Genomic DNA, 23653 nt, shown 5'->3' on the forward strand with positions numbered 1-23653 from the left:
ATCGACGTGCCTGAACCACCATCTCGCACTCATTCACATCGAAACACCACTACTAATCCAAGGTACTGTTATGACACACGACAGGTGTGGTACGTCAATGCCAAGTTTCCCTCATCCTTCTCGTTCCTTTGCAGTGTACAGGACTGTGCACTTATCAGATGACACTCTTCCCGCATAATGACTTCATCATGGTGTCAATCTGATCTTGATCAACCGTTACGCCGGATATACGTTGTTTCCACCATGATCTCAGCCATTGTTACAAGAAACTGCGTCGAGAAATAGCCAAGCTGGTGCTATCCAGCCACGTAAACCTCCCAACCAGCACACTCGATCAATCTCCCAACGACACCCGCCTGAGAGCATGCCATTACCTCACCCAGCATCAGACGCTTAAGCGGAAAAAAGGATTTACGCATCCGTGCCCCAAGGAGAAGCCACATGCAAGGACCCCATCTTCACACCTCCAAATCGGCTAAATCCGTCTCAAGTTTGGGGGATCCGACACACAGCTCACCCACCCCGGCCCGAACCACCGAATGCTCAAGTAACCGGAAACTTGCCGACCACCGAGCCGGACAAGTGTGCGCATCATGCTGGGGGCAGGGAGAGGGAAGCAAAGCATGGACACAGCTGTCCCCGCATATTCAACCGGCGCGGCAGAATATCCGGCTTCATGTGTCCTCATCTTGTCAAACACCGCCGCCGTTGCGGCAAACGACGCCACATGCAGTCAATGCAAACGCAAAGCTAAAGCCAATGCTCCAGCTACCTCCCCACGCATCTCTGATGTGGGGAGCTTGGGGTGGCGTCTCAAGATTCCCTTCCTCCCATGAAGCAAATATACCCTCACGTCCGCCATGTCGTTCACGCTAAACCCAGACCTCGACCGTCCGAAAGACTCGCTAGACTACTCCGTCTCTCTCCTCGCCGGAATTCCCGCGGCCGCACAATGGCACCACGCCCCAGACGCCAGCCCCTTCGACGACGGCGCGGCGTTCCACCTCATCCGCGCCGCGGTGACGGAGCAGCACAACGACCCGCAACGCCTGCGGCGAACGGCCGGCGTCGTGGCGGCGCTGCTTCCTGCGGAGCGGTCGGCCGAGGCGCTGGCGTCGTTGTGGGGCCTGTTCATCTCGTTGGCGCAGCAGACGCCCTCGAGTAACATTGCCATGCTGGATTTGGTGGTGCTCCTTGACTGTCTGGCGCTGTCGCCGAAGACGGCGGCGACGGTGGTGGTGGTGAGTTAGGCCCGAAGCAAACTGTGGGGAGTGTGTAGCTCATGATTTGGCAGGACGGGGTTGAGCAGATTAGTCATTTGCACGGGTTGGATAGGTGTATTAGGGAGTGTATGGTGTGTAAGTCTCTCTCTCCCTCTCCGTCGCCTACACGCTTCAACACACACCTGACCACAACGAAAAAGCCCCATACGTCTCCGACGACGTCCCCTCGACCCTCACCCGCTGGATCAACCTCAACGCCTTCGCGGCGCTGCTCTGGTCCTACAACCTCGTCGACGGCCGCGACCACGCGGTGCAGCAGCTGCGCTCAGCCTTCGAGGACCGACGGTCGTCCGACGTGGGCGACCGCGCTGCGGCGGACGCTCGGGTGGTGGCCGCCGCGCAGTGGGCGGTGCACGCGTGCCAGCGGCTGTACCACCTCTCCGTGACGTCGTCAGGGGAAGAAGCCACAGGGACGAAAGCTAAGCTGTGGCGGCCCGGGGCGCGGTTCAAGGGGCGCGCGGGGTTTTCGTTCCAGCGGTGGGAGTTCTGGCAGGCGGCGTTCGAGGAGGTGCATGAATTTGGGAGCGGCGGGGTGGAGGCGAAGATCGAGGCTGGGGCGGCGAGCGGGATGATGGAGAAGGTTCTGTATGCTGGGTTTGAAGGGTGATGGTCATATGGAGGCATACTGTAGAGAACAATGAACTGGGTCCGCGAGCCTCGTCATGCGCCGGCTGATACAAAGTCATTGGTGTTGTCTATTCTGACGGAAAGGCCGGCATGTTGGGAGTTGTTTTCCGGAGTGTACTTGCACCCGAACTCGAAGCAAGGCTCGGGCCGTGAACCCGATAGGTCAGATGAGAGGCATGCGATATCGAATGGAGTATGATGAAGATGGCCAGCTTCTCGGCCGTACTACGATGCAACGAGTCACTAGTTCCATTTGTATGCGGTGTCACCCACGTGTCGGAGCCCAAAACCGAAAATCATTCTGTAAGTAGACTCGCTCGAAAAGACTCGCAGTGTGGATGCCGAGAGTGTTGCTCGAAACCCTTTTTACAGCCTTATGCGTGTTTTACAAGAAGATGAAGAGAACATTGTGTACATGAATTTAGCTCACCATTCTTTTTGTTCGACGGTTCTAGTATTGTTGATTTTATTGTTGCTATTGCTATCATATCCATGGATCGTCGTTGCTCTCATCGATGCGGCCTTGTGATAACTGCCCGCCCGGATAGCAAAGCTCTGAGTGAATCTCACGCGAAGCTATTTGGCTAACTTTGAAGCAGTATCATTCAGAGGTCGAACAAAAGCCGAAATTGATAAATACTCATGCAATAAGTCCACGTTAGTCTATGCAGGAACAAATTAAGTAACTTGCCAAGAAAAGTTCTTGCATCTTACACAACGGCTGCCGCAAATCTGCCCATGTCAGCTCGTCTGACTTCTACGAATGTTAACTCCCTAGATGTCGAAAATAAACTTGGCATATCGCCGTGTCCGTGTGGAAAGGATCGACGGTAGGAACGCGCCCGAACGAATGAGCAAGCTGCACGAGGCAATAACGTCTGCAAAACGTTGCCTCCTGTCGCAATTGCTCAACCATCACCTCGCATCTCCCAACACCGAGTGGCTGGCCTCCTTCAGCCCTGTTGTCAACTCCCATCGAATCAACGCAATGCTCGGGTGAGCGTCGAATAAGGTTGCAGTACCCGCTCCCCAACGCCAATGTTTCTTTGCTGACAGTTGCGGCTGACTTGCATGCTCGTATACAACACGCCGTGGAACAACGTGGGCCCAGGACCAACGGCCTTCGCGATGGGCAGCTCCTCTAGGCCCTTGGCATCATGCAGCCTGACCGTGGTGATGTCTTACCAAGGAAAACCGGAAAACCCCCCGCAATGGCTGGCGACAGGCACAAAAACGTGCCGTGACGCCCGCCCTGTCGGTCACGGCTTGGCTGTGCTTCGTTTTTATGAGTTCCCCCCTCTCAACACACCGCTCGTTTTGTGTTGATGAAGTTCCCTTGCCTCGTCGCTTTGGCCTAGCATGTCGCCCGACGACGCGATGGAGATGGGGGGCATTCATCGGCGCCACTCGTTGGAACGCCACGACTCCGACTTCTTTGCGTCGCTTTCCACGATTGGAGTCGACATTACGGACCTCAAACAGAAGCATGAATCCCGCGAGGAGCTTCTGCCGAGACATACCGAGTACACCTTCGCGGCGTCGAGCAGATACCCGCCCGCAGAAACAGACCACGGACCGAAATGGTGGGACAAGGGGTACTTGCTGCAAGATCTGTGGACTTCATCATGGAATATGTACTTCTTCCTGGTGGTCGGGTTGGGCTTCGCGATAGGCCACCACGCTTACTATAAATCTCTCGAGAACACGCTGGTCTACAATGACGAGCAGTTGACCACGCTGCGGTATGGCACTGCCTTGGCCTTCGCCGCGAAGGCGAGTATGGTTGCCGCGGTCTTGCTGGCATTCCGGGAGCAGATATGGGCGACGTTCAGCACCAAGTTCCTGAGGGTAACCACACTGAACGACATGTTCGCGGCCCCTGAAACACCGCTCTCGCTTCTCAACCTAGAGTTTCTCTGGAAAGCCAAGATAGCCGCTGCGCTGGCCATCTACTGCTGGTACGTCTTCAAACTCACTCCCATCCTCCGGCTTACTCAACTCTTTTCCAAGGATTTCCCCTCTCAGCGTCATCCTCACAACAAGTACGCTCATCGCGATGCCCAGCGTGGAGATCGAGAACACAACCTGCCCCGGCGTCCGCACCCTCAACTTCAGATTCGAGGACACCACCGACTGGCGCAACGGCGGCAAGATCAACGACCTCTACCAGCAGTCCCTATCCTACTGGAACCAGACGAGCGAGGACAAGAACGACCCGCACTTCTTCGACTACTACACGGCGCCCAGCGACAACGCCAAGGAGTTCATGCAGACCAGCACGTACCTCCAGCGCCCCATCATCGACCAGGAGAACACGTTCGAGGTCTGCGAGCGCGGCTGGAACTGCACCGTCGAGATCCGCTTCGTCGGCCCCGCGTACAACTGCAGCGAGATCCGCCGCGGCGTCAACGGCGAGCTCGGCGGGCCGGGGTTCCTGCAGCAGAGCTCGGGCAAGGCGATGATCCCCTTCGACGTGCGCAGGCTCGCGCCCACGGGCAACTTCACCTACATCGCGCAGACGCTGCACGGGGAGTACGGGTACCCGCAGCTGGACGCGGTCCGCAGCGGCGGGATGCCGGTCATGGAGCCGCCGTACCCGGAGCACCTGGGCGCGTTCCGGACGGAGCCAATCATCTGGATCGGGTACTCTGAGCTGAACGCAAGCTACAACTGCACTGAGTTCATGAACACGAGTGCGGAAGTGCGGAATCCGTGGGCATTCACCCCGGTCGTGATTGCATGTGAGCATTTCGAAGCGAATTACACCGCTGAGATCGCCTATAGCGACGGGATGCAGATACCCACGATCAAAAAGATGGAGATGATCGCGCCCGTGATCAACACGACGTACATCCCCGAGCTAAAAGTTCACGACGGAACGCTGGACGACACCGTCGCCGTCCCTCAGAGCAATTACGTCTATCCTAATGTGACAGCGGCGTATAGACGTACGGCGGGTTACCACTCGATGGGCCTGTACCTCCGGCAGCGGCTGAACGGGACGATCCAAGGAACCGGCCGCGTCCAGCAGTCCAAAGTCATATACACCAGCCTCACCGATCCGCGTTTTCACCTCGTCAGGCCGAACGTAACACAACTCATAGAAGCGTGGTACGGCAATCTCCTGATGTCCATGTTTGCGAGGCCGCGATTTCAGGCGGTGGTGTGGGCGGCGCAGACGGGCGAGCAGACGGGCACGCGGCGCACCGGCACCGGACCCGCGGAGGACTACTTGTACGACTGTACCCGGTCCCGGCCGGCTGTGCGGTATCACTACCGCACGCGCATCCTCGTCAGTGTTTACGGCATCTTGATATTTCTCGGGTTCCTAGGCATTACGGCCGGAACGATTGCGATTCGCAGGAACGGCGGGGTGTCCAGGGGCACTGGGTTCTCCAGCATCGTGGAAGCAACGCGGGGACCGACGCTGGACAGGATGGACTGGAGCGCGGGGAAGGAATATGGGCCTGTGAAGATTGGATACGGGTTGCTCAAGATACGGGATGGCGATTTCAAGAGACCTGATGGGGAGATTTTGGTGAATGATGTGAATGCGATGCCGTCACGTTCGAGGTTTGGATTTGGGTTTGAGGGGGATGTTGATCAGTTGAAGCCGGGATGATGACGCCTCTGATATTAGGAGAAGCACAGATGGTCTTCTTATGTGTACGATGGTCAAATATAAGTAGGTATGAAATATTAATGCATTAATTTTGTCGAAGTCAACTTTTGTGCAACGGCGTTGATGGGTCAAAAGTCTCTAGATTATCTTTCCAAATTTTAGGTGTCAAGTGTCTTAAAACATGCACCCTAACAACGGACAAAGAAGCAGCAATACAAAGAGAGGGTACCTGAAATCATGGTTGGGGAGCGGTGCTTCAGCATGCTGCATGCAGGTGAGCGCGGTATTGCGGTCCCGAATTTGGCCTCATTTAGTCACGAGGTTTAGGAACCTTCCTTCTCCGCTTCAGAACTGTCCGGACCCTAAAGACGTCCTAGCTTTTATTTCAGTATTCACTCAATTCAATGTGGCCATCGACTGATCGAAAGATTACAAATCTAAAGTCTTAGGCAATATCGAGGCATTTATTTCCAGCCAGGACCAGATCTCGCCATGTCTTCACCGCCAGCCATACCCTCGACCAAGGAGCCGACCCGTGAAAGCGAGTACCGATTCAAAGATTTAGGAACCCCCTGTGAATGGGCAGAATCATACCGTCCAGGAGATTTACACCCAGTTCACCTCGGCGATGTTTTCAATGACCGCTATCAAGTAATTCGAAAGCTCGGGAACGGGTCTTATGGTACGGTTTGGCTTGCGTGTGATCCATCGTAAGTGTCATCCTGAGATATCCGCACCGAGAAAGTGTGGTTAATGCCATAAACCTGCCAACTAACCTGGAGTCCAGTGATGAACGCTACGTTGCTCTCAAGATCGAGGCAGCTAATCGGCAAAAGTCGAATGAAGTGCTGTTCCAGACCCAGCTTGATGCAAGAATATCAGAGAACCCACGCTCAGACTGTATTGTACGTCTACTGAACTCATTCTATCACCAAGGGCCAAACGGCAATCATCTATGCATTGTGCTTGAGCCGATGGGCCCGAGCCTGTCTACAGTCCTCAATGCCCCATTCGAGATTTACGACCCTTTAAATCCCCCTGTTCGACGCTTTGCCAAAGGCAAGATTAAACGCATCTTGAGGCACGTGCTCTTGGGGCTTAGCTTTCTTCATGACAATGGCATAGTACACGGTGATCTTCACTCAGGCAATATTCTCTTCGCCTTGCAAGATCTATCATCGGTGGAGCGCGTCGCTCTGGAGCAAACCGCGGAAAACTCTAGAATCGATCAATTGCATCGTATCGACGGGAAACACGACCAATGGGCTCCTACATATTTAGCCGTCGCCGAACCCCTATCTCAGCACGTCCTCTCAGGGGAAGCCGAGGCAGTCAAGCTTTCAGATCTAGGAGGAGGCAAGTAAATCCAGTCATCCCATGCGTCGCTCTTGACTGATATGAATTGCCAGCTTTCCGCAGCGATGATCCCCCGCAGTCAGTCGCCGCTCCACTATGTCTCCGAGCGCCGGAGGTGATCTTGAATGAACCTATCGGACCTGGTATCGACACCTGGAGCTTTGGCTGTTTAGCCTATGAGCTTATCACGGGGACTGTGCTGTTTCGACTGCCCGAATTCGGGCTTAGCGATGAGGGATTGAAAGACGAGCATTTGATTCAACTAACCGATATCATTGGTCCTCTACCCGGGAATCTTCTGGCACAATGGTCTGATGCAGCGAAATACTACGGCCCCAAGGGGGAAAGACTCAACTCACGCCCACGGGACTTTGACGAGGATTCAACGGAGGACAAGTATTCTTGCCAGGATAGTCCAGGGGATGAATTTGATGATGGCACAGGCACACACGAGATCGAACTCGACGGGAGCGAGCATGACCTACCACATGTCCACGATTCTTTGGAGAGGCTCATCAAAGCGCACAAGAATTCTGATATAGATGAACAGGAAGAAGAGGCAATTGTGGGATTTCTTAGGTGCATCTTTCAGTACGACCCTGCACTTCGCCCCTCCGCGGCAAAGTTGCTTGGCCATCCTTGGATTAGTCCTTGATGCAAGAGTAATCAATGTACCGGGGAAATTTCCTGATGATCAGATTTACGAGAGCTCTGAAAACCGGGTGAATACTTATAGCTGGGCCGAGTCTTATCTAGATTAATCATCATTCAACTCTTTTCATCGTACCATCCTTACGTATTTGTTGTCCTTGTTGCCCCTGGCGTCGTTTCCACTCTTCTCGTCGTAATGCGTCCACATCCGCCCTGCCAGCGAAGCCTATTCATATAGGGGTAGATTGCAGTATCATACAGTAAATAGAATTCGAAGGTCTTTCAATACTGTTAATCCCAAATTTCTTAGATTACGGGGCGTCAGCCGAGGCTATGTTGTTATTGGGCCTGATCAACCGGACGACTCACTGACTCAGTTGTGTGCAGAAACGAAATACCCGCGTTTGCGTCGGGAACACTCAGCTGAAAAGCTTGGGCATCGTCCACCTCCAGGAGCTATGCAGACTGCCAAGGCGACACGACCTCGTTCGCACCCCACAGCGAATCCCAGAAGAACGCACCTTCTCAAATCGGCTCTGTGAATCAACTCCTTTGGCGGGGCAGTATCATCGCTTGCTTCCTCCGACCGGGCTTGTAATCCTTCAACATCCGCAACGGGCCGCCGATCATTACGAAGGATTCACGGGCATCGTCTCCGCGAGAATCGTTGGAAAAACCTCTTAGCGGAGGAATTTAGAGATGGAAAATCCTATTCTCGATATCTCAAGTATAAATCCAGGCAGTAGTCTCTCAGTATTGCGAGATTCAACGAACATCAAAACATATCGCGCCTCCCGTCCCCCTCTTTTGGTACTCTCAATAATAAGCAGCCATAAAGTCTTGCTCTAGCCAAAATGAAATTCACGGGCATTCTCATCGCTCTTCTCAGTGCTACCGCGCTGGCCAACCCCATCGTTGATGAGCGCAGCGAGGTACGTCAAGCGCTCCACTTTCCGGCACAATGCTCTCACGACCGTCCTTGTCTCTGTCATTGATTTGTCCTCAATTGGTACACATCTAACAACAATGGCACCATTAAGGGTATTAAGAAGCGCCAGTGCCGCTCTTCGGGAAGCTACTGTGCCACCAACTCTGTCTGCTGCTCTGGTGCATGCATTGGCGCTGCCGGCCGTAACGGCTACTGCTCTTAAGGCACATAGTGAAAGGGAGAAGTTTGAAGTGTCGAGAATCGGGTCTGATGGGGGATAAATACCGAGCCCTAGGCAAGGGGTTGTCGAAAGGCTCACCGCATCTTTCACTCACCTGAGTCACTGTCAACCGGGAGCAGCCGTTCTCATCATGGAAACCAGAGCCGGACAGCATGAAAGGTCTCACCTTGATGTCAACAAACACAAGTTTTCGGCCTAAGAAATGTCAGCTTACCACTTTACCTCGGCATTGAAGTGTTGAAATTGTTTTTTGACTCAAGCATGACCCAATGTCGTTGCGTCTGCCCTTTTGAGTGCAGACAGATCACGAAGACTTCTGACTACCTCGATGGCAAAGTATTTCGCGATCAGTTTAATGTGGACTCGAGCTTACCCTTAGGAGTAAACCTTGAGTGCTGTGTCCCATCCAAACAGCTGATTAGGGGTACGTTGAATCAGCCATGTTCACCACTCTGCAAGTCCAATAAGACATCTCCGAGAGACACATTGTGCGGAGAAATCTGGGTCACCAGGCACCTATGCCAGCTGGCAGACCGATGGATGGGAATCCCGAATAGGAGGTTACCTTGACCACCTGAAACGGCCTAGGACGAAAGACATCAATGCACCGTTCATCCTGTCATTGGTCCTGCCATCGACGTCCCAAGTCAACCTCGAACCACACTAAAATGACAAATGTGCCTTCTTGAATGGCCATACTGAAGGATCGTTTCGCAACCAACGCCCCGATCCGTCCAGGCACGCCGTATCACGTATATTGCACACCACAAAATCTGGAGCTCAGCTTGGCTATGTGTGATCGACGGTCGTCCGCGAAGAAACATGGCAGACCTCGCGAGAAACGGTTTCTGAACCGAGGCACTCCCGTTCTAGACATCAGCACTTACCCAGCTGTGTGGTAACATCCCGTCCCGTGGGCCGTTTGAGGGGGTCTCCCATCATGTAGACTCCGCACTTGGAGGCTTTTCCCCTCGAATGCTTTCCATCTCGCGAATCATAGAAGGAATTTGCCTCTTGACAGCCGAGGAATCTCGAGATGGCCGAGGAACGTGGACGTCTGGGCAGAACTTTTCGTCCAACATGCCTCTTTCAGTAAAGACTCGATGAAGTTGTAAACATCACGAACGTCTATAAGAACTCGTCGACGACTCGTCTGGAAAGTCCAATATGCCATCTCATCCTCATCAGCACCTCACCAGCTACATACAGTCTTTTCAATTCTCTCTTTCAATCTTTCCCTGTCCCGTCCGCGACGAGATACTTTCGTTACACAAACTCACCGGTTGAACACACATTCAAATCGCCAACTCTTTTCAACATGAAGTTCTTCAGCACCCTCGTTCTCGCCACCACTGTCCTGGCCCTCCCCACAGAGGACAAGCGGCAGCTGGGCACTGTTGGTAGCACTGCCAACGAGTTCAAGACCGGCGGATGCAAGGACATCATCTTCGTCTGGGCCCGCGGCTCCACCGAGATTGGCAACATGGTAAGTTCTCGCCAATTCGCCGCGACCTGGCTTCATATAGCTGACCTTGTGTTTCTCATTATAGGGCACTGTCGTTGGCCCCCCGGTGGCCAACCGCCTCAAGAGCGCGTTCAGCGGCCAAGTTGCCGTTCAGGGCGTCGACTACGCTGCCGCGCTCTCCACCAACTTCCTTCCCGGTGGTGCCGACCCCGATGGCATCAAGGAGATGGAGACCATCCTTGGAAACATCGCCACCAAGTGCCCCAACGCCATTGTTGTCACCGGAGGCTACTCGTAAGAACTACTACCCTCTCATCAAAACACACCAGATCTAACTCGAGTTGTGAAATAGTCAAGGAGCCGCTGTCAACCACCGCGCCATTGAAGGCCTTCCCGAGGCCCAGAAGAACCAGATCGCCGGCGTCGTCACCTTCGGCGACACCCAGTTCCGCGCCGACAACGGCCAGATCCCCAACTTCCCCAAGGACAAGATCAAGATCATCTGCGCCGCGAACCCCCGCGACACCGTTTGCGACGGCAATCTCAGCGCCGCCGTCCTGGCTCCTCACCTCTCGTACGGCGCCAACGCCGGGGAGGGCGCCGACTTCCTCATCTCCAAGATCAAGGCGGTCCAGGGGGCTTAAGCGCCTATCTGTCCATTCAAGGGGCGGGTGTCTTCGCCCGCTGTCTCTGAGTGATCTGATGTTTGGGTGGGCTCTGTGGAGGCTGTGCTTTTGCTTAGAGGGGGACAGGGTATGCTGGGGATCGGAATGGTGTGCTAGCTGGTGAAGGTGCTTGAACATATGGTGTTGAGAAAACTGTGGCGGGCTTTCTGCTTTTTTTGCGGTGCGGAGCTTCTGGAGGCTTCTGTCCCTTTTCTTTTCTTACGCCGCAGAAACGGGCGATGCTTGGCTCTTCGTTGAAACGTGTAGCTTTTCTTTTTTGCGAATTGGACTTTTTTCTGCCCGTCCATCCAACGTTCGTGTTCTAGGCCCGGTGACATGTTTTCGACCTTGAAAGGCTGTTCTTTCTGTTGCTCAAAAGGGCCAAGAAGTGTGAGACTAGCGCAAACTGGAATCAGACAATTCAGTCTTCAGGATTATTACCCTTGGAGCTGAGCACTCCATGTCAAACCGTCCAATCTCATCGGATGGTGTTGTCAACCTGGCTGATAGTTCCGTACTGATGAACTAGCAAGGATTTCGGGCCGTGCCAGTTGCGGAAGATTAGCATGGGTAACTATGTCTCAATGTGTGACATGGTTTGTTCCCCGTCTACATGATCCTTCGCAATCGCTTCTCAAGCTCAAATCATCGTACCATCTCGTCCGGTCCTGCTGTGGTCCTGGGTACCAGACACACAGCACGTGAGACCTTGTTGATGTAAAACGGCATGCCTAAGCTTGCGGGGTGCAGCTCGGAATGCCCCCATTTCGCAACACGGGCAGAATTTCAACGGGCCGCAAACCTCAAAAGATCGACATGACTGCATCCAGTGCGCTGGGTCGTCGTCGACGTCGGAGGATTTCTTTCTGGGCACCCTCGGAAGGTGGCGATGGGGGCCAAATAGAGGGGATAATTCATGTTTCTCACGTCGCAGTTGTATTGCGCTGTCTTGGATTGTCAGCCCCCAACTTTACCGCTTCGAGTAACTCCTGCGAAGAAGCCATGTCGTTGTTGCGAGCAGCCCCCGCCCGGGGTGCAGGCGACATCCATCCAACGGTGTGGAGACCCGCTTCTCCACCAAATTGGCTAGACTTGGCGATGGTACGAGATGCGATTGGCACGTAAACAGCGGTGCAGCCAGACCCCTGCTGAGTGGAGGACAACGGCGGTGCAGTTCGATCGAAAGTTGCCGAGGCTCAGAGAAGGATCCTTACATTTTTCGTTCAGGAGTCCCTGTTGTTGGTGGAAATGAATGAGTTATCAGTGGCTAAGTTTATGACAGAAGATGAGAAGTCGAGAGGGAGCCTGGTGAGAGATAGATTACTTTGAAACTTTCAGAGGCCAACTTGAGCCTGCCAGAGGGACTCTCGTTGTGTAGTCTGAGCTTTTGGGGCCGGAACTAGGGCTTGCGGATGTCGGCAACGGCACGGCTGATCCGGGCGGGAGTACCACAGTGGCGATCTTGCGTTTCAGCCCTAGATGGTCGTGTTAAGGTATTTCTGAGTTGAAGTCATTTCGTTAGTTTGTTTTCTTGTTGGCAGTTTTATGAGGACAGTGAACAAGCTGGAAGATCACTCAACTGAATGAAAGTTATGTCAAAAACTGTCCGTTGTTCATCCCGTGCGGGAGAAATCAGTGCGGAAAGCTTGGCATGGCACTTTGGCCCACACGTGGCACGCCTGGTGCACGAGGGCGATCAACTATAACCTAATTGCAGGAGTTAGGTATCCTCCAAAGGTCTGTCTACCTGGAGCACTGTAAGGTCTGTGATACCATGAAGTCTCGAGGAGATGTCTAGACTCTTCAAGTGCAAAATGCCGATCCCGGACTTTATGCTGAAAAGTACGAGGGGCTCAGTGCGCCTATCAGTGTCCTTGCACCAGGGGCTTTGTGATATCCGTAGATTGAGATGATCTCGCAGAGCGTAAATCGTATTTCTGCTGTCCCGTTGTCCAAAATAAATTCAACGCCAGCAAGTCTGCGGAGACCCCCTTTTCGTACTCATGAGCCGCCACTTCGGCTCTATTCGTCGTTTGCCGTCACTTATCATAGGCTTAAATACGCATCTCATGCTAGCAGATCGTTTAATTGATCTCTGGCTTTATGTGCACCGTTGTGATACTGCAGTTCCAATCGCTCCACTTCGCACATCGTTTAGGAAGGATTTACCGCGAAAAGGAATTTGGCTATATCTGCGTTGCTTGCTTCGGGAAAATAGACAGTTTCAAGCAGTTATATACGAATTCTTTCATTTCGGTCCATTCAGCCTTGGCGCCTTGCGCTCGTCTACTCGAGAAGTATCTCAAATCCGACCAACGGTTGTGACACTGGATATCTGAAAACCAAAGTCTCTCATGTTGGAATAACACTACACATGGCACTTATTTCTATATATAGAGAACCCTCGTCAATGTCTCTAAATCTTCAAGATCTCAGCCTCTAACAAGCGATGGAGCACCTCATCGCACCTTTGAGACCAGGTTTCAAACCCATTCTACCATCTGACTAGTTTCCAGGAAGGGATCTCTGGCACCTGGCCTCATCAATGGATAGAATAGGACCATGGGCTTTTGCAGCTTGATCAATCGTCAACCGGGATGTTTTAGCCCGTCATTACTGCTTCCACCCGTATCCGCCACCCATCATTCGGAGGCGCTGTGCAAGGTAAACAAACCTTTCTCATAAATCACACGAGACTGGGAATTTCAGTGGTACATCATCTTCTGTCTTCTTCAAACATTTCGATAAGTCACAAAAGAGAATGGCCAACGTCTTCAATTTGGCCGTGAAGACGGGTTCTCATAGCATACGTCTACCACTATTTATATCATGAGCTCAATGAACGGATTCCTTCCCATGCCCTTGCACAATCGATCAGTATTGAAGCCCAGCTTATTAAAAGTGTTTTGGAAGCAGCAGCAACAACCATGTCGCTTTGTCCCATGTGAGGTTGGAGTTCAGTAAATGTTTCATGGCACCATCTGACAGATATACCTGGCAAGATATTGACAGAAAAGGAGGCAACAGCCACTTAGCGTTGTCAACTACTCGGGTGTATTCATGTTTTCTTCAGAGATAGCTCACATACAAGGCTGGACGGCGAGTTCATTATTATTCCACCTCTAGTGTTAATCGCCAATCAGGTTCTTTCGGACCTCTGTCCCAATATATCAGCCGATGGCCCTAGCCGCAAAGACCACATCGAACAACCATATTGGTTCTGCTTCTTGTTTGCTCGTGCCTACCCTTTTTTGAATGCTTTATACAGTTCATAAATTGACGCATATCTCTGCGTCACGCTACGATTTGTAGCCACGAAAGGGCGGTCCGTCCCAGGCATGGTCACACACCTTCGCGAGTATACTTGATGAATGATGATGGATGCCTTATTGAAACTGATTTTTGGTCTACGTCTGATGCCCCAACCATGCGAGCCTTTTGATCGGCTCAGTGTTGATAGTCAGAAGGTAGCTAGACAACCAAGGCTATTCAATAAGTCACATTGCCTGGCCTGGCATGTTTCTTTGCCGTTGCTTCAAAGTCTTTTATGTCTTTCCTAGGAAATCCTGTGTCTATGGCGCGACCCAGAATCCCATGGTCTTCTATAAAAACAGCTTAGCTGTTCAACGCCAGAATTCTCCAGAAATCTGATACTTCATCTGACAATGCGTTTGGAATGGGGTTTCCAGAGCCATGAGAGATGTTGTCTACAAGGCGCAACCGCCACTTGCCGGCGAAAACACCATCTCGAATCGTCCACCTGCACTGGTAGTCTTCGCCCTCTCCACAGTATTCTGTAAATACGTGAAGGGCGGTAGGAGATCAATGGTGATACAGCACTTCCAATAATATTCTAGTACATATGCTGGGTTGTGGAGACTTACCAAGGCTGCAACTCATGTGCTGAGCTGCGAAGAAAGGCTTCAAACATTCACATTTGTCGAGATTCAAAGTCACCACGGCGCCACTCTCAATACATGACTTGGCTGGCAGTTCATCACAATGTTTGAACGGGGCTGAACGTAGTCAGACAACCAAAGTCCCCCATTGCGTAGTAGTTCGAGACAACACACTGCCCGTGACAAATTTTGTCCGTATCTCTTAGACTTAGGGGCCTATTTAGCTTGCACAATCTCCATGATTTTTCCAGATACGCGACAGAAAATGGACAGACGGGGCATGCTTATGATCGAAAATAGGAGAGAACTGAGGCATGCCGTTCGGCTAAACCCTACCGCAGCGCCCCCAAAGGAAGAAACCCTCAGCCAAGACAACCACTGTTAGTCATTGACTTTCAAGTATTCGATGGGGTATTGACAGGCTCCAGGCGGCGGTGCGATTGTATTTCCCGGTTCGGAGTTGCTGGGGTGTTCCTACACGCCTCACCTTGGGAGATGATCTCGAAACAGGCTGAGAAGACTGCCTACCAAGCAAAATGTGAAAGCAAAGACCCATTGTGTTTTGAATTGAGAGCCTGGTTTCCCGAGGGCCTTATAAGGGCTTCTCCTGTTGACCTCTTGGCTCTTGCGCCTCGCTGACCTTCACCTCTCTGTCCAGATTTCTGCAGCCACCAACGCCAGCCCCGCCATGTATATAAACAAACAACCTTCCCACAATTAGGGAGTCTCAAGAAGCACAAAGTGAATGCAATGTATCCTCGGGCTTACTGAGACCAACGTGGCATTTTCCGTTCACTTTTCCCACCTTGCCCACGGCACTCAAATGTATGAATCGCAAAGTTGGTGGACCGGATCTGGCTTCCCTTATCCTTCATCATCATTTACTTATTCCACATGGTAACTGCGCTTGTGTCAAAGCATGAGTCATGGGTCTGAGCTTTCATCTCACATGTTTGGTGGTTTCTTGCGAAGGGATGCAGTAAGGATCAGTCGCTGGCCAGCAAAAGCAATAGACGGGTGCTCGACATTCGTGCCAAATTCAAAACGAGAAGCCGCCCATTATTTTACTTCTATATGTGCTGAGATTCATGTTAGGCGCCTGTGCCATTTGAAAAATACCTGGATTGTAGACAGTTGGGTGAGCATCTACGTAATTTGCCGATCATATTAAGGCAGCAGCGGTGTCGTTCTCAAGGCAACAGACCGCTTTGCTTATCATCAATCGCTTTGAATAATTTTCCCTGACTAGATGGCTATATATATGCAGCTATATTACCCGATGAATCCTCCTCTTGAACTTGACCTCCAGGGGAGCTTGTTTACAAGACACCTTCCTTGAGCAAGTATGTGACAGCTCCACTGCCGGGCTTGCTCACAACTACAGCACCCTCCTTCTGCTCCTCAGTGAGGTCACGCTTAGAGTAGTACTCCTTCTCCCACGCCTCCTTAACGGCAGCCACTCTATCAGCAGGCACCATGTGGACGGTGCAACCTCCCCAGCCAGCACCAGTAAGTCTGCTTCCATACGATCCGTTCTCGACAGCGATTCGGCAGAGCTCGTCGATCTCAGGGGCACTGCACTCGTACAGGTCGCGGCACGAGACCTGCGTCTCGTTGAGAAGCTCGCCGAGGCGCTTGTTGTACGCTGTCGTGTCGGCGCTGTCGGTGGGGGCCTCTTTCTCGAGCACCTTCATGAACTGCAGCACGCGCAGGGCCTCCTCGAAGACGTGCAGGGCACGCTGGCGCAGCTTGAAACGCTCTGCGCGGACAGATAGCTTGGACATGAAAATCTGCTCGAGCTCCTCCACAGACACACCCAGGACCTTGGCGATCTCCTCACGTGTGTATCCCTCCTCACTGGTGAGCGTCTTGCGGGTGACGTCAATCAGCACGCGCAGCTGGGACTCGGCGGCCTCCTCTGTCGACGCACTCTCGGAGTGGGGCTGGTCGTGGTTGGCGAAGTAGGCGTCGTGGAATCCGTGGATAGAGATGCCAAGAGGGGAGGCGTCCTTGGGAAGCTTGGTGCCGGCGGGGTTGAGGGCTGCGTTGAGGAAGGCACCCGCCATGCTGCACTCGACGACGCGGAGGTTGTAGTGGATGGGCCCGGTGACCTGCTTGTTGGAGGTGACGAAGGACTGGGCGATGACAAAGGAGAGTTCCGGGTTGGTCTTGGGGAAGAAGACGTTGCGGGCGGTCAGAGATGGGGTGAAGGAGACGAAGAGGGCGGATCCGCGCTGGGAGAAGACGGAGGCCGACTGATCCATACTATAGAATTTCAGATCATGCGCTGAGGACCAGAGAAGGTGGACTTACCCGCCAGAGTTGACACCGACGGCGCGCTCGCTGACAATGGCGAGCTCGGTCAGCTCCGTCTTGTCAATCGTCTCTTCGCCGTTGGCGCGCATGACAGCCAAGGCCGAGACGCTGGTAAAAGCAGCGCTGGAGCTGAGACCACCACCAATGGGGACGGAACCATCCATCAGGACCTTCATGCCCTGCGGCCTGAAGCCAGGGCCGCGCTTGCGGCGCAGGAGCTCGAGAGCGCCGCGGAGACCGCTCCTGAAGTAGTTGGACCACTCGTGGACCTTGGCGTCGATGGTCACATCACCGTTGACGTCGACTTCGAAGGTGCGGGCGGGGAACTTGTCGCCTTGAAGGTTTGCGACTTGGAGCTTGAAGGTGGGCGAGTCGGAGGGAGTTTCGTCGACGGAGACGGCGAGGATGGCGTCGGCGGTGATGGCCATAGGCAGGACGGAGTAGAGGGAGTAGTCGATGTGCTCGCCGATGATGTTCACGCGACCCGGCGAGCGGGCGACGAAGGTGGCGGGGTGGCCGTATTGCACCTCGAACTGGTCAAGCAGCGCGTTCCAGCGCTTCGTCTGGACGGGGAGGGCATCTTCGGTGTAGACGTCGGCGAGGGACGACGCGGTGGGGACGGGGCCGGCCATGGTGGGCGATGTCTGCGCTCTCTTCTTGGGTATTGCGTGTTTCGGGGAAACGTCGATAGGTACTGCCTCACGAAGGGGATGCAAAAAGGCTCAATAAGGGGAAGGAGAAAAGAGGACAGAACAAGTGTGTATCGTGGGCGAAGTGTGGTTCAGTTATGACGTTTGGGGTTCGGTCCTTTTGGAGCTGCGATGCAGGTGGTGGGGTGGGACTCGTCCAGGTTCAGGTCGTCCGCCGTAATAACCCCGCGATGGAGCTTTGGTGTTTTTCTGGCGCGTGCCCGTGGTTGCTGCGGGTGTTGAGCTGCCTCTGCTCTGGACGTGTGGGACACTGGAGCGCTGGAGAATGGAGTGCTGGAGCTGGAGCTAAGGCAACTTACCCCGCAATTGCCCCTCGTTGGCGATTTCGTCTGAAGAAACAGCGAGGAGCTGTCTGAAGTGTCTCAGTTGGCTGGATCAATGCGCCAGGTCACAGAATGCAATTGAGTCTGGAGGAGAACCTCAAGGATTCTTCATGAGGATTGTTGATAGCGATCATGGAAAGCCCACAAAGGCGTCGCGCAACAAATTGATAAATTAGGTGAAGAATCAGGTCAAGCGCAAACAGATGCGGCACCTCGGGAGCGCATAACAACTAGCGCATCTCGTCACTCGGTGCATTTGGACCCCACCTCGGCCGATGATTCCACCGTATCGAAAGCCAACCGTTACCTGTTCTTCTCTCTTTCCCGTTCTTTCTCGCCCGTTGTTCAAGCGCCGTTGTTCGTGTCGCGTGGCTGAAGCAGACCACCATACCTATCACATCTCAAGGGACAACAAATGCGCTGACTTCGTCTGGGCAAACTCACTTGCTCGCCACCTCCCGGGCGCAACAGCAAGTACTAAGATGTTCCACTGCGGGCCGGTTCGGAAAACTGGCGGAAGACTGGCGGAAAACTGGCGGAGAACTCAGTGACCCCGGCCCTCAGCGTCGTCACCTCGGATTGAAGCCACAGAGGTGTCTATCGACTGCCTGTGAATCCAGTAAACCACGGGTCCGTCGAAAAGAATTTGCGATATTTAGATCTTTGCGCTAGCTACTGACCCAAGCCGACACATCACATGTTCTGGAACGCCGACAGAAGAAGAGCAGGGGAGTCGCCAAGGCGCACCAGTGGGGTGACTGCAAGCCATCACGTCTGGCGCGCTGGGTTCCAGGGTCTTCCCAACCTGCCGCGGGGATCTCGGGGGCGAGGGACATCCCACACCAAAAACCGCGGGGCAGCTGTCGCCACCTGGGCTGCGAGGAACCACACTCATGTTCAATAGACCATGCTCGTCTCTCGATATCACGGAGATATATCGATGAACGAAATGAATGGCCAGCATGGATTATAATGAATGCAGACTTCTGGTACTCAGTGATCAACACTGAACACTGTTTACGATCAGTGCCTCAGCCCCTTATGGATTCGACTTGCTCGTGGGAGACCCTCCTGCGTCTAACAAAAAGACATCCGTGACATAACTATCAAAAGCAGGCCAACGGAATGATCTTAGGAGAACCCAGGTTTATACTGAAGACATCCAGTGTGCTATCATAAATTCTAAACTCAAAGAGAAAAAGAAGAAAAAGAGAAAAGCAAAAAAAAAAAAAAAAAGAACCAACCACCCTTTCAATTCAAGGCCCTCACGTGTGATTCGAACGAGCGCCCCCCTCAGACTCAGATTGCATCTTTAGAGAGGAATTTTTTAAGCCGTGCTTTTACCAACTAGGTCACTTGCGCGATATCCTAGCCGAACTGTTGAAAGAAGACCAGACGAAAGTCAAATAAGTAGCTTCCACTGAGTTGGATGGTTGCCTGGAGCTTAAGGCGGAAGGGTTACCGCGGAAGGAGCACGCGGAATCCCTCCAGTGTTCACCGAGCTGAACGGGTTGTCTACAGGAGAAGAATCAGGAGCGGACATCTCAACAGATTATCAGGTTGGATGGTGTAGTCAATATTCCGTCTTCATGTTCACACCCGGCTAGGTCTTCCCAGGATGGTTATTTCAGCACCGTAAGAGGTTAGCATCTTCAGAAACCCATGTTCAACCACGATTCACTCGCGGCAGGCGTCGACACCTAGGTATGAGGGGATGACGAGTTTGGCATGATATCTTGTAGGTCGATCGGCATATGTTCAGCATTGAGGGAAGGTGCTACACTACGACTTCCTTCCCAAAGCTTTTCAATCTTGAGGTGCAGCTTTGAAGAAACCTCACCTTGCCCTTAGCCCTGCCCTCCAGCCTTTCGCCCTGAAATCTCCTGCCCTGTAACACAAATTTGTCCCCAAACCACAATTTCCTCTCCGGAAAACTTCGATCGTCCTGCTACTCGTCTCTTCTTCTTCTCTGCCACAATCCAATCTCATAGCCCATCCCAAGGCGTTCAATCCCACCTCAATCCCGACCCAATCGCACTTCCAGCATCCCACCTTTCCGGCACTTCATCTTTTCACTTCTTTTAAATCCTTTTCTTTACATACTTTCGTCATCTTCTTTTCGTCCAACCAGCAAAGATGGGACTCAGAAACAAAGTCCCCGCAGGCCCGTACACCCCCGAAACCCATCCCCAGATGCGCATGCCTTCCCTCCAAGTCGGCTCGCTCTACATCATGATCTCCGTCCCGCTCCCCGTCTACCTTGGCCGCCAGAAGCACAGCTACCCAACCGCAATTCCCTCTTCGCCTGGGTTCCCTCACAGCACATACGAGCTCGACGTCACGAGCGGCGCCTACCCTGAAGAATTCCACTGGGATCTCTATCTCCACACCTCCTCAACCCCGGACGGTGGCAGCGGCACAATCTACCGCCTGCGCAACACTGGCACCCGTCCGCCTACCTACGAGTACGACCGCATTCCGACCTTCCGAGTGCTTACGCATGCTCAGCTCGTCGGCCTTGTGCGCGTCGTCAGCGTGCCCCGAAGCGTCGTCTCGCACTTGACCCGCTACCTCGAGTGGATGACAGAGGACACCGCCAAGATCGCACAGCGCAGCTTCGTCTGGGCGACTATGGCCTACTACCGCACACGCCTTCACCTCGCCAAGGCGATGGGTATCCGAGACCACACGTTCAACCAGTTCGACATCTCGCGCTTCACGTCGGAGCTGCTTTCGTTCGCGTATGGAGAGGTGCCGGGGGTGCTTCTGGGTGCTGAGACTGGCCCCAGGCCGGTTATTGATTCGTGGATGGGAGCCGCTATTGACTTCTTGGAGGACGACGACGCTCTGGCTACGCGCCGGAAGAGGGACGAGCTTATGAGGTTGCAGAAGGAGAGATTTGGTGCTGTTTCGGCGTGTTGGTACCAGTGAAGTTCGGTTTGGATACGATGATGGATCTTCTCGGGCTGGATACCCGCTTGGAGTCAGACGATTGGAGAAACCTGGAGAGACTTTTGGTATGTTCAGGCTTCATCCTTACGAGCTCTGCCTAGGCTGTGGATGCACTTACTAACGACATGTGTGTAGGTATTGAGTATCCATATTGGATGAAGCGAGGAAGCCTCTTCGGGATCGAAAGACCGAAAGAGAGATGGGTGTCTGCAAAGCAGCATACGTGGAGGAGATGCTGTACTCTATGGGGGGTCGTCTGGTACTACTGCTCCCGACCTGGGCCACTTGGATACTGGTCATCGTGAAGGCTTCTGGGCAGGAAGTCTCGAGGGTCCGCGGCATCTGCGCAGCGGGACGGCGTTCTCTTTAATCATTAGCAAACAGCGCAATGCAAATAGCATCATGAACACTTGTTCGTTTTCGGTCTGCAAAGTGGTGCGGATCTTCCTAGCTTCCACAGCCTCGAAGAAAAACGCTGTCGGAAGGATCCCTGCATATCTCGAGGACAGTCGGATTGCTGTCTTTGTGTCGAATCCCTCCTCGAGACCAACGGCTCCGATCGGGGAGACGTTTCAAAGCCTTCTGATGGATGGAAAGGAGACAATGCAATTCCAGAGACAGCACAAGCTTTCGCGAGACCCATCGCCATAGCGGGTACGACTCCTCCAGACCCTCAGCGGAGGTCGAGGTCGATCCCCCCTCCACGGCCCGAACCGCCGCGGCAAACAGAAAGCAAACGCAGAATCCAGTCGAAGCAGCTTCGCAGAGCAAATGCTTTCTTTTTCCCCTGTCACTCGTTCTATTCGGCGGTGAACGGTAAATCATGCCCAGCTGTCTGCAAAGCGCACCTGATCCAACCTGCGCAAGAATGAGCAAGTTTTCCCAACACCCCTCACCAGCAGCCCACACACACGCCGTCGAGTAGAAAACCACGACCATCCGCCCCCCGGGACGCGCCCAGAAGCCCCCATGCGGCTATCCATCACGCAACGAGCAGATTTGAGTGCAATCGCCTTCGTTTTCATAACAACACCGTCCGGTTCCTACCACAAAAGATGACGCTGACACCGACACCGAGCGTCGTGGCGTCGACGGCCACGACCTATTGGTTTTTCCTTCCCCGACCGGTCTAATCAGCAAAAGGAACACTCAAGTATGCGGGTCACGATACCAACGAGGATACGGCCTCCGGTGCTGGTGATGCTCTTGTGCCTCGAGTCCGTGGTAGTCCTCGGCGCCCTGGCGCTCTTCGGGATCGCGTACCCCGACCGCTTCCGCTCGCGGCTGTGGCGGAACGGCGGCGAGGAGGGGTGGTGCTCAAACCCGCGGCTGCGGATATATTTCTACGCAAACTACGAGGAGCCGCCTGAAATACCCCTAATATGGAGTCAGCGGTTAGTTTTCTTTTCTTCCTAGCGATGTGTCGTTCCCACTCGGTAGTACACGATATAAGCTGACCCTCGCGGTTTCCCGCAGCCTCACAACCTCCAACGCCGCGACCGCCGTCCTCTCCCTCGCCGTACTCTTCGCCCGCATCACGATCGCCGCCCTCCGCTACGACGCCCGCTGGACGAACACCGCCTACGACGCCGTCCTTGCGGGCCTATGGGCATGGAGCGCCGCGGCGCAAGGCGGGGCGGACCTGACGGACCCGGAGCATCTCATGCCGCGGCCGTGGTATCTCATGCGCGGGTGCGAGGAGGCGTGGAGGGGGAACAGGGCGTGGTGTAGGATTGCGAAGTGGGAGTATGGGTGGGCGATAATGGCTGCGTACGTTTCTGTTTCGGCTCCGTGAAGTCGGGACTGAGAGTGCTGACCTGTGGTTAGGATATTCTACATGACGAAGATCGTCGGTACGGCGGGGTGGATGGTGTACGAAAAGGGTAGAAGGGATGCGTCTCGGGAGGGAGATCTGACGGAGATCTGGAGGGGGGAGGGGCGAAGGTCGTACAAAGACGATGCGGATTGCTCTTCCGGGTACGATCTGGTTGAGTTGACGTCGTACAGATCGTACCTAGATTTGCCGCGGACGACGGATGGCTGATGTCGCCATCTTCACCATCACGGCACACAAAATCACGACATGAACGAATGGGTGCGGCGCCAGGTATTATGGATATAAAGTTGATTGCAATCTCCACTTAGCAACTACCACGAGGAGTCGAAGAAGTTCCTGCCATCAAAGAAGAGCAACGTTGTCCGTAACCATGCAACACCCATCTTAAACGTCCATTCCCGATCCGCCAAACTGGAAACCCATGACGATCAGAGCATTAGAGTCTTGACGTCGTTTATTTGTGCTGAGCGAGACCGTGTTAGCAAACCACCATCCTTGCCAAGGTGGGATGATGCAATGAAAACTTACGGGGCAGCCGGCGCAGGTGCAGTCCTTGCCGCAGTGGCAGGTACCGGTGGAAGCGCATCCGCAGCCAGACATGTTGGTTGTGTGGTGAAGTCCTTGAAGGTGACTTGAAAGTTTGTGTGTTTACTTGATGTTGACCGGAGTCTTTGATTTGCTTGAGTGTGTGAGGTTGATGAATGGAAAAAGCAGTGGGGAGAGGTGGCCGTGTTCTGGGTGGTTTAAGTAATGCCACTGATTACCTAAGAGACGCCGA

The 23653-nt window shown here is 53.5% G+C and overlaps 6 protein-coding genes across 6 annotated transcripts; 5 read left to right on the forward strand and 1 right to left on the reverse strand.

Moving 5' to 3' along the window:
* Positions 1-860: 860 nt before the first annotated feature.
* COL26b_009030 (uncharacterized protein) lies at positions 861-1890 on the forward strand (the record flags this gene model as incomplete). The annotated part of the gene is made up of 3 exons (XM_053181771.1): positions 861-1241; positions 1295-1358; positions 1424-1890. 3 exons carry the CDS (start codon positions 861-863, stop codon positions 1888-1890), a joined length of 912 nt encoding a protein of 303 aa, XP_053034312.1.
* Positions 1891-3269: 1379 nt separating this feature from the next.
* Positions 3270-5532, forward strand: COL26b_009031 (uncharacterized protein; the record flags this gene model as incomplete). Its single annotated transcript, XM_053181772.1, has 2 exons — positions 3270-3868; positions 3921-5532. The coding sequence occupies 2 exons, from the start codon at positions 3270-3272 to the stop codon at positions 5530-5532; spliced, it is 2211 nt and encodes a 736-aa protein (XP_053034313.1).
* Positions 5533-10026: 4494 nt separating this feature from the next.
* COL26b_009032 (uncharacterized protein) lies at positions 10027-10817 on the forward strand (the record flags this gene model as incomplete). Its single annotated transcript, XM_053181773.1, has 3 exons — positions 10027-10194; positions 10259-10467; positions 10526-10817. The coding sequence occupies 3 exons, from the start codon at positions 10027-10029 to the stop codon at positions 10815-10817; spliced, it is 669 nt and encodes a 222-aa protein (XP_053034314.1).
* A 5239-nt stretch (positions 10818-16056) lies between these two features.
* Positions 16057-17685, reverse strand: COL26b_009033 (uncharacterized protein; the record flags this gene model as incomplete). Its single annotated transcript, XM_053181774.1, has 2 exons — positions 16057-17002; positions 17051-17685. The coding sequence occupies 2 exons, from the start codon at positions 17683-17685 to the stop codon at positions 16057-16059; spliced, it is 1581 nt and encodes a 526-aa protein (XP_053034315.1).
* Positions 17686-20222: 2537 nt separating this feature from the next.
* Positions 20223-21017, forward strand: COL26b_009034 (uncharacterized protein; the record flags this gene model as incomplete). Its single annotated transcript, XM_053181775.1, has 1 exon — positions 20223-21017. The coding sequence occupies one exon, from the start codon at positions 20223-20225 to the stop codon at positions 21015-21017; it is 795 nt and encodes a 264-aa protein (XP_053034316.1).
* A 1176-nt stretch (positions 21018-22193) lies between these two features.
* On the forward strand, positions 22194-22833 carry COL26b_009035 (uncharacterized protein; the record flags this gene model as incomplete). Its single annotated transcript, XM_053181776.1, has 2 exons — positions 22194-22432; positions 22515-22833. 2 exons carry the CDS (start codon positions 22194-22196, stop codon positions 22831-22833), a joined length of 558 nt encoding a protein of 185 aa, XP_053034317.1.
* Between the last annotated feature and the right edge of the window lie 820 nt (positions 22834-23653).

This window comes from Colletotrichum chrysophilum (genome assembly GCF_026319265.1).
Source record: "Colletotrichum chrysophilum strain AFK26 chromosome Unknown scaffold_83, whole genome shotgun sequence".
Lineage (NCBI taxonomy): Eukaryota > Fungi > Ascomycota > Sordariomycetes > Glomerellales > Glomerellaceae > Colletotrichum > Colletotrichum chrysophilum.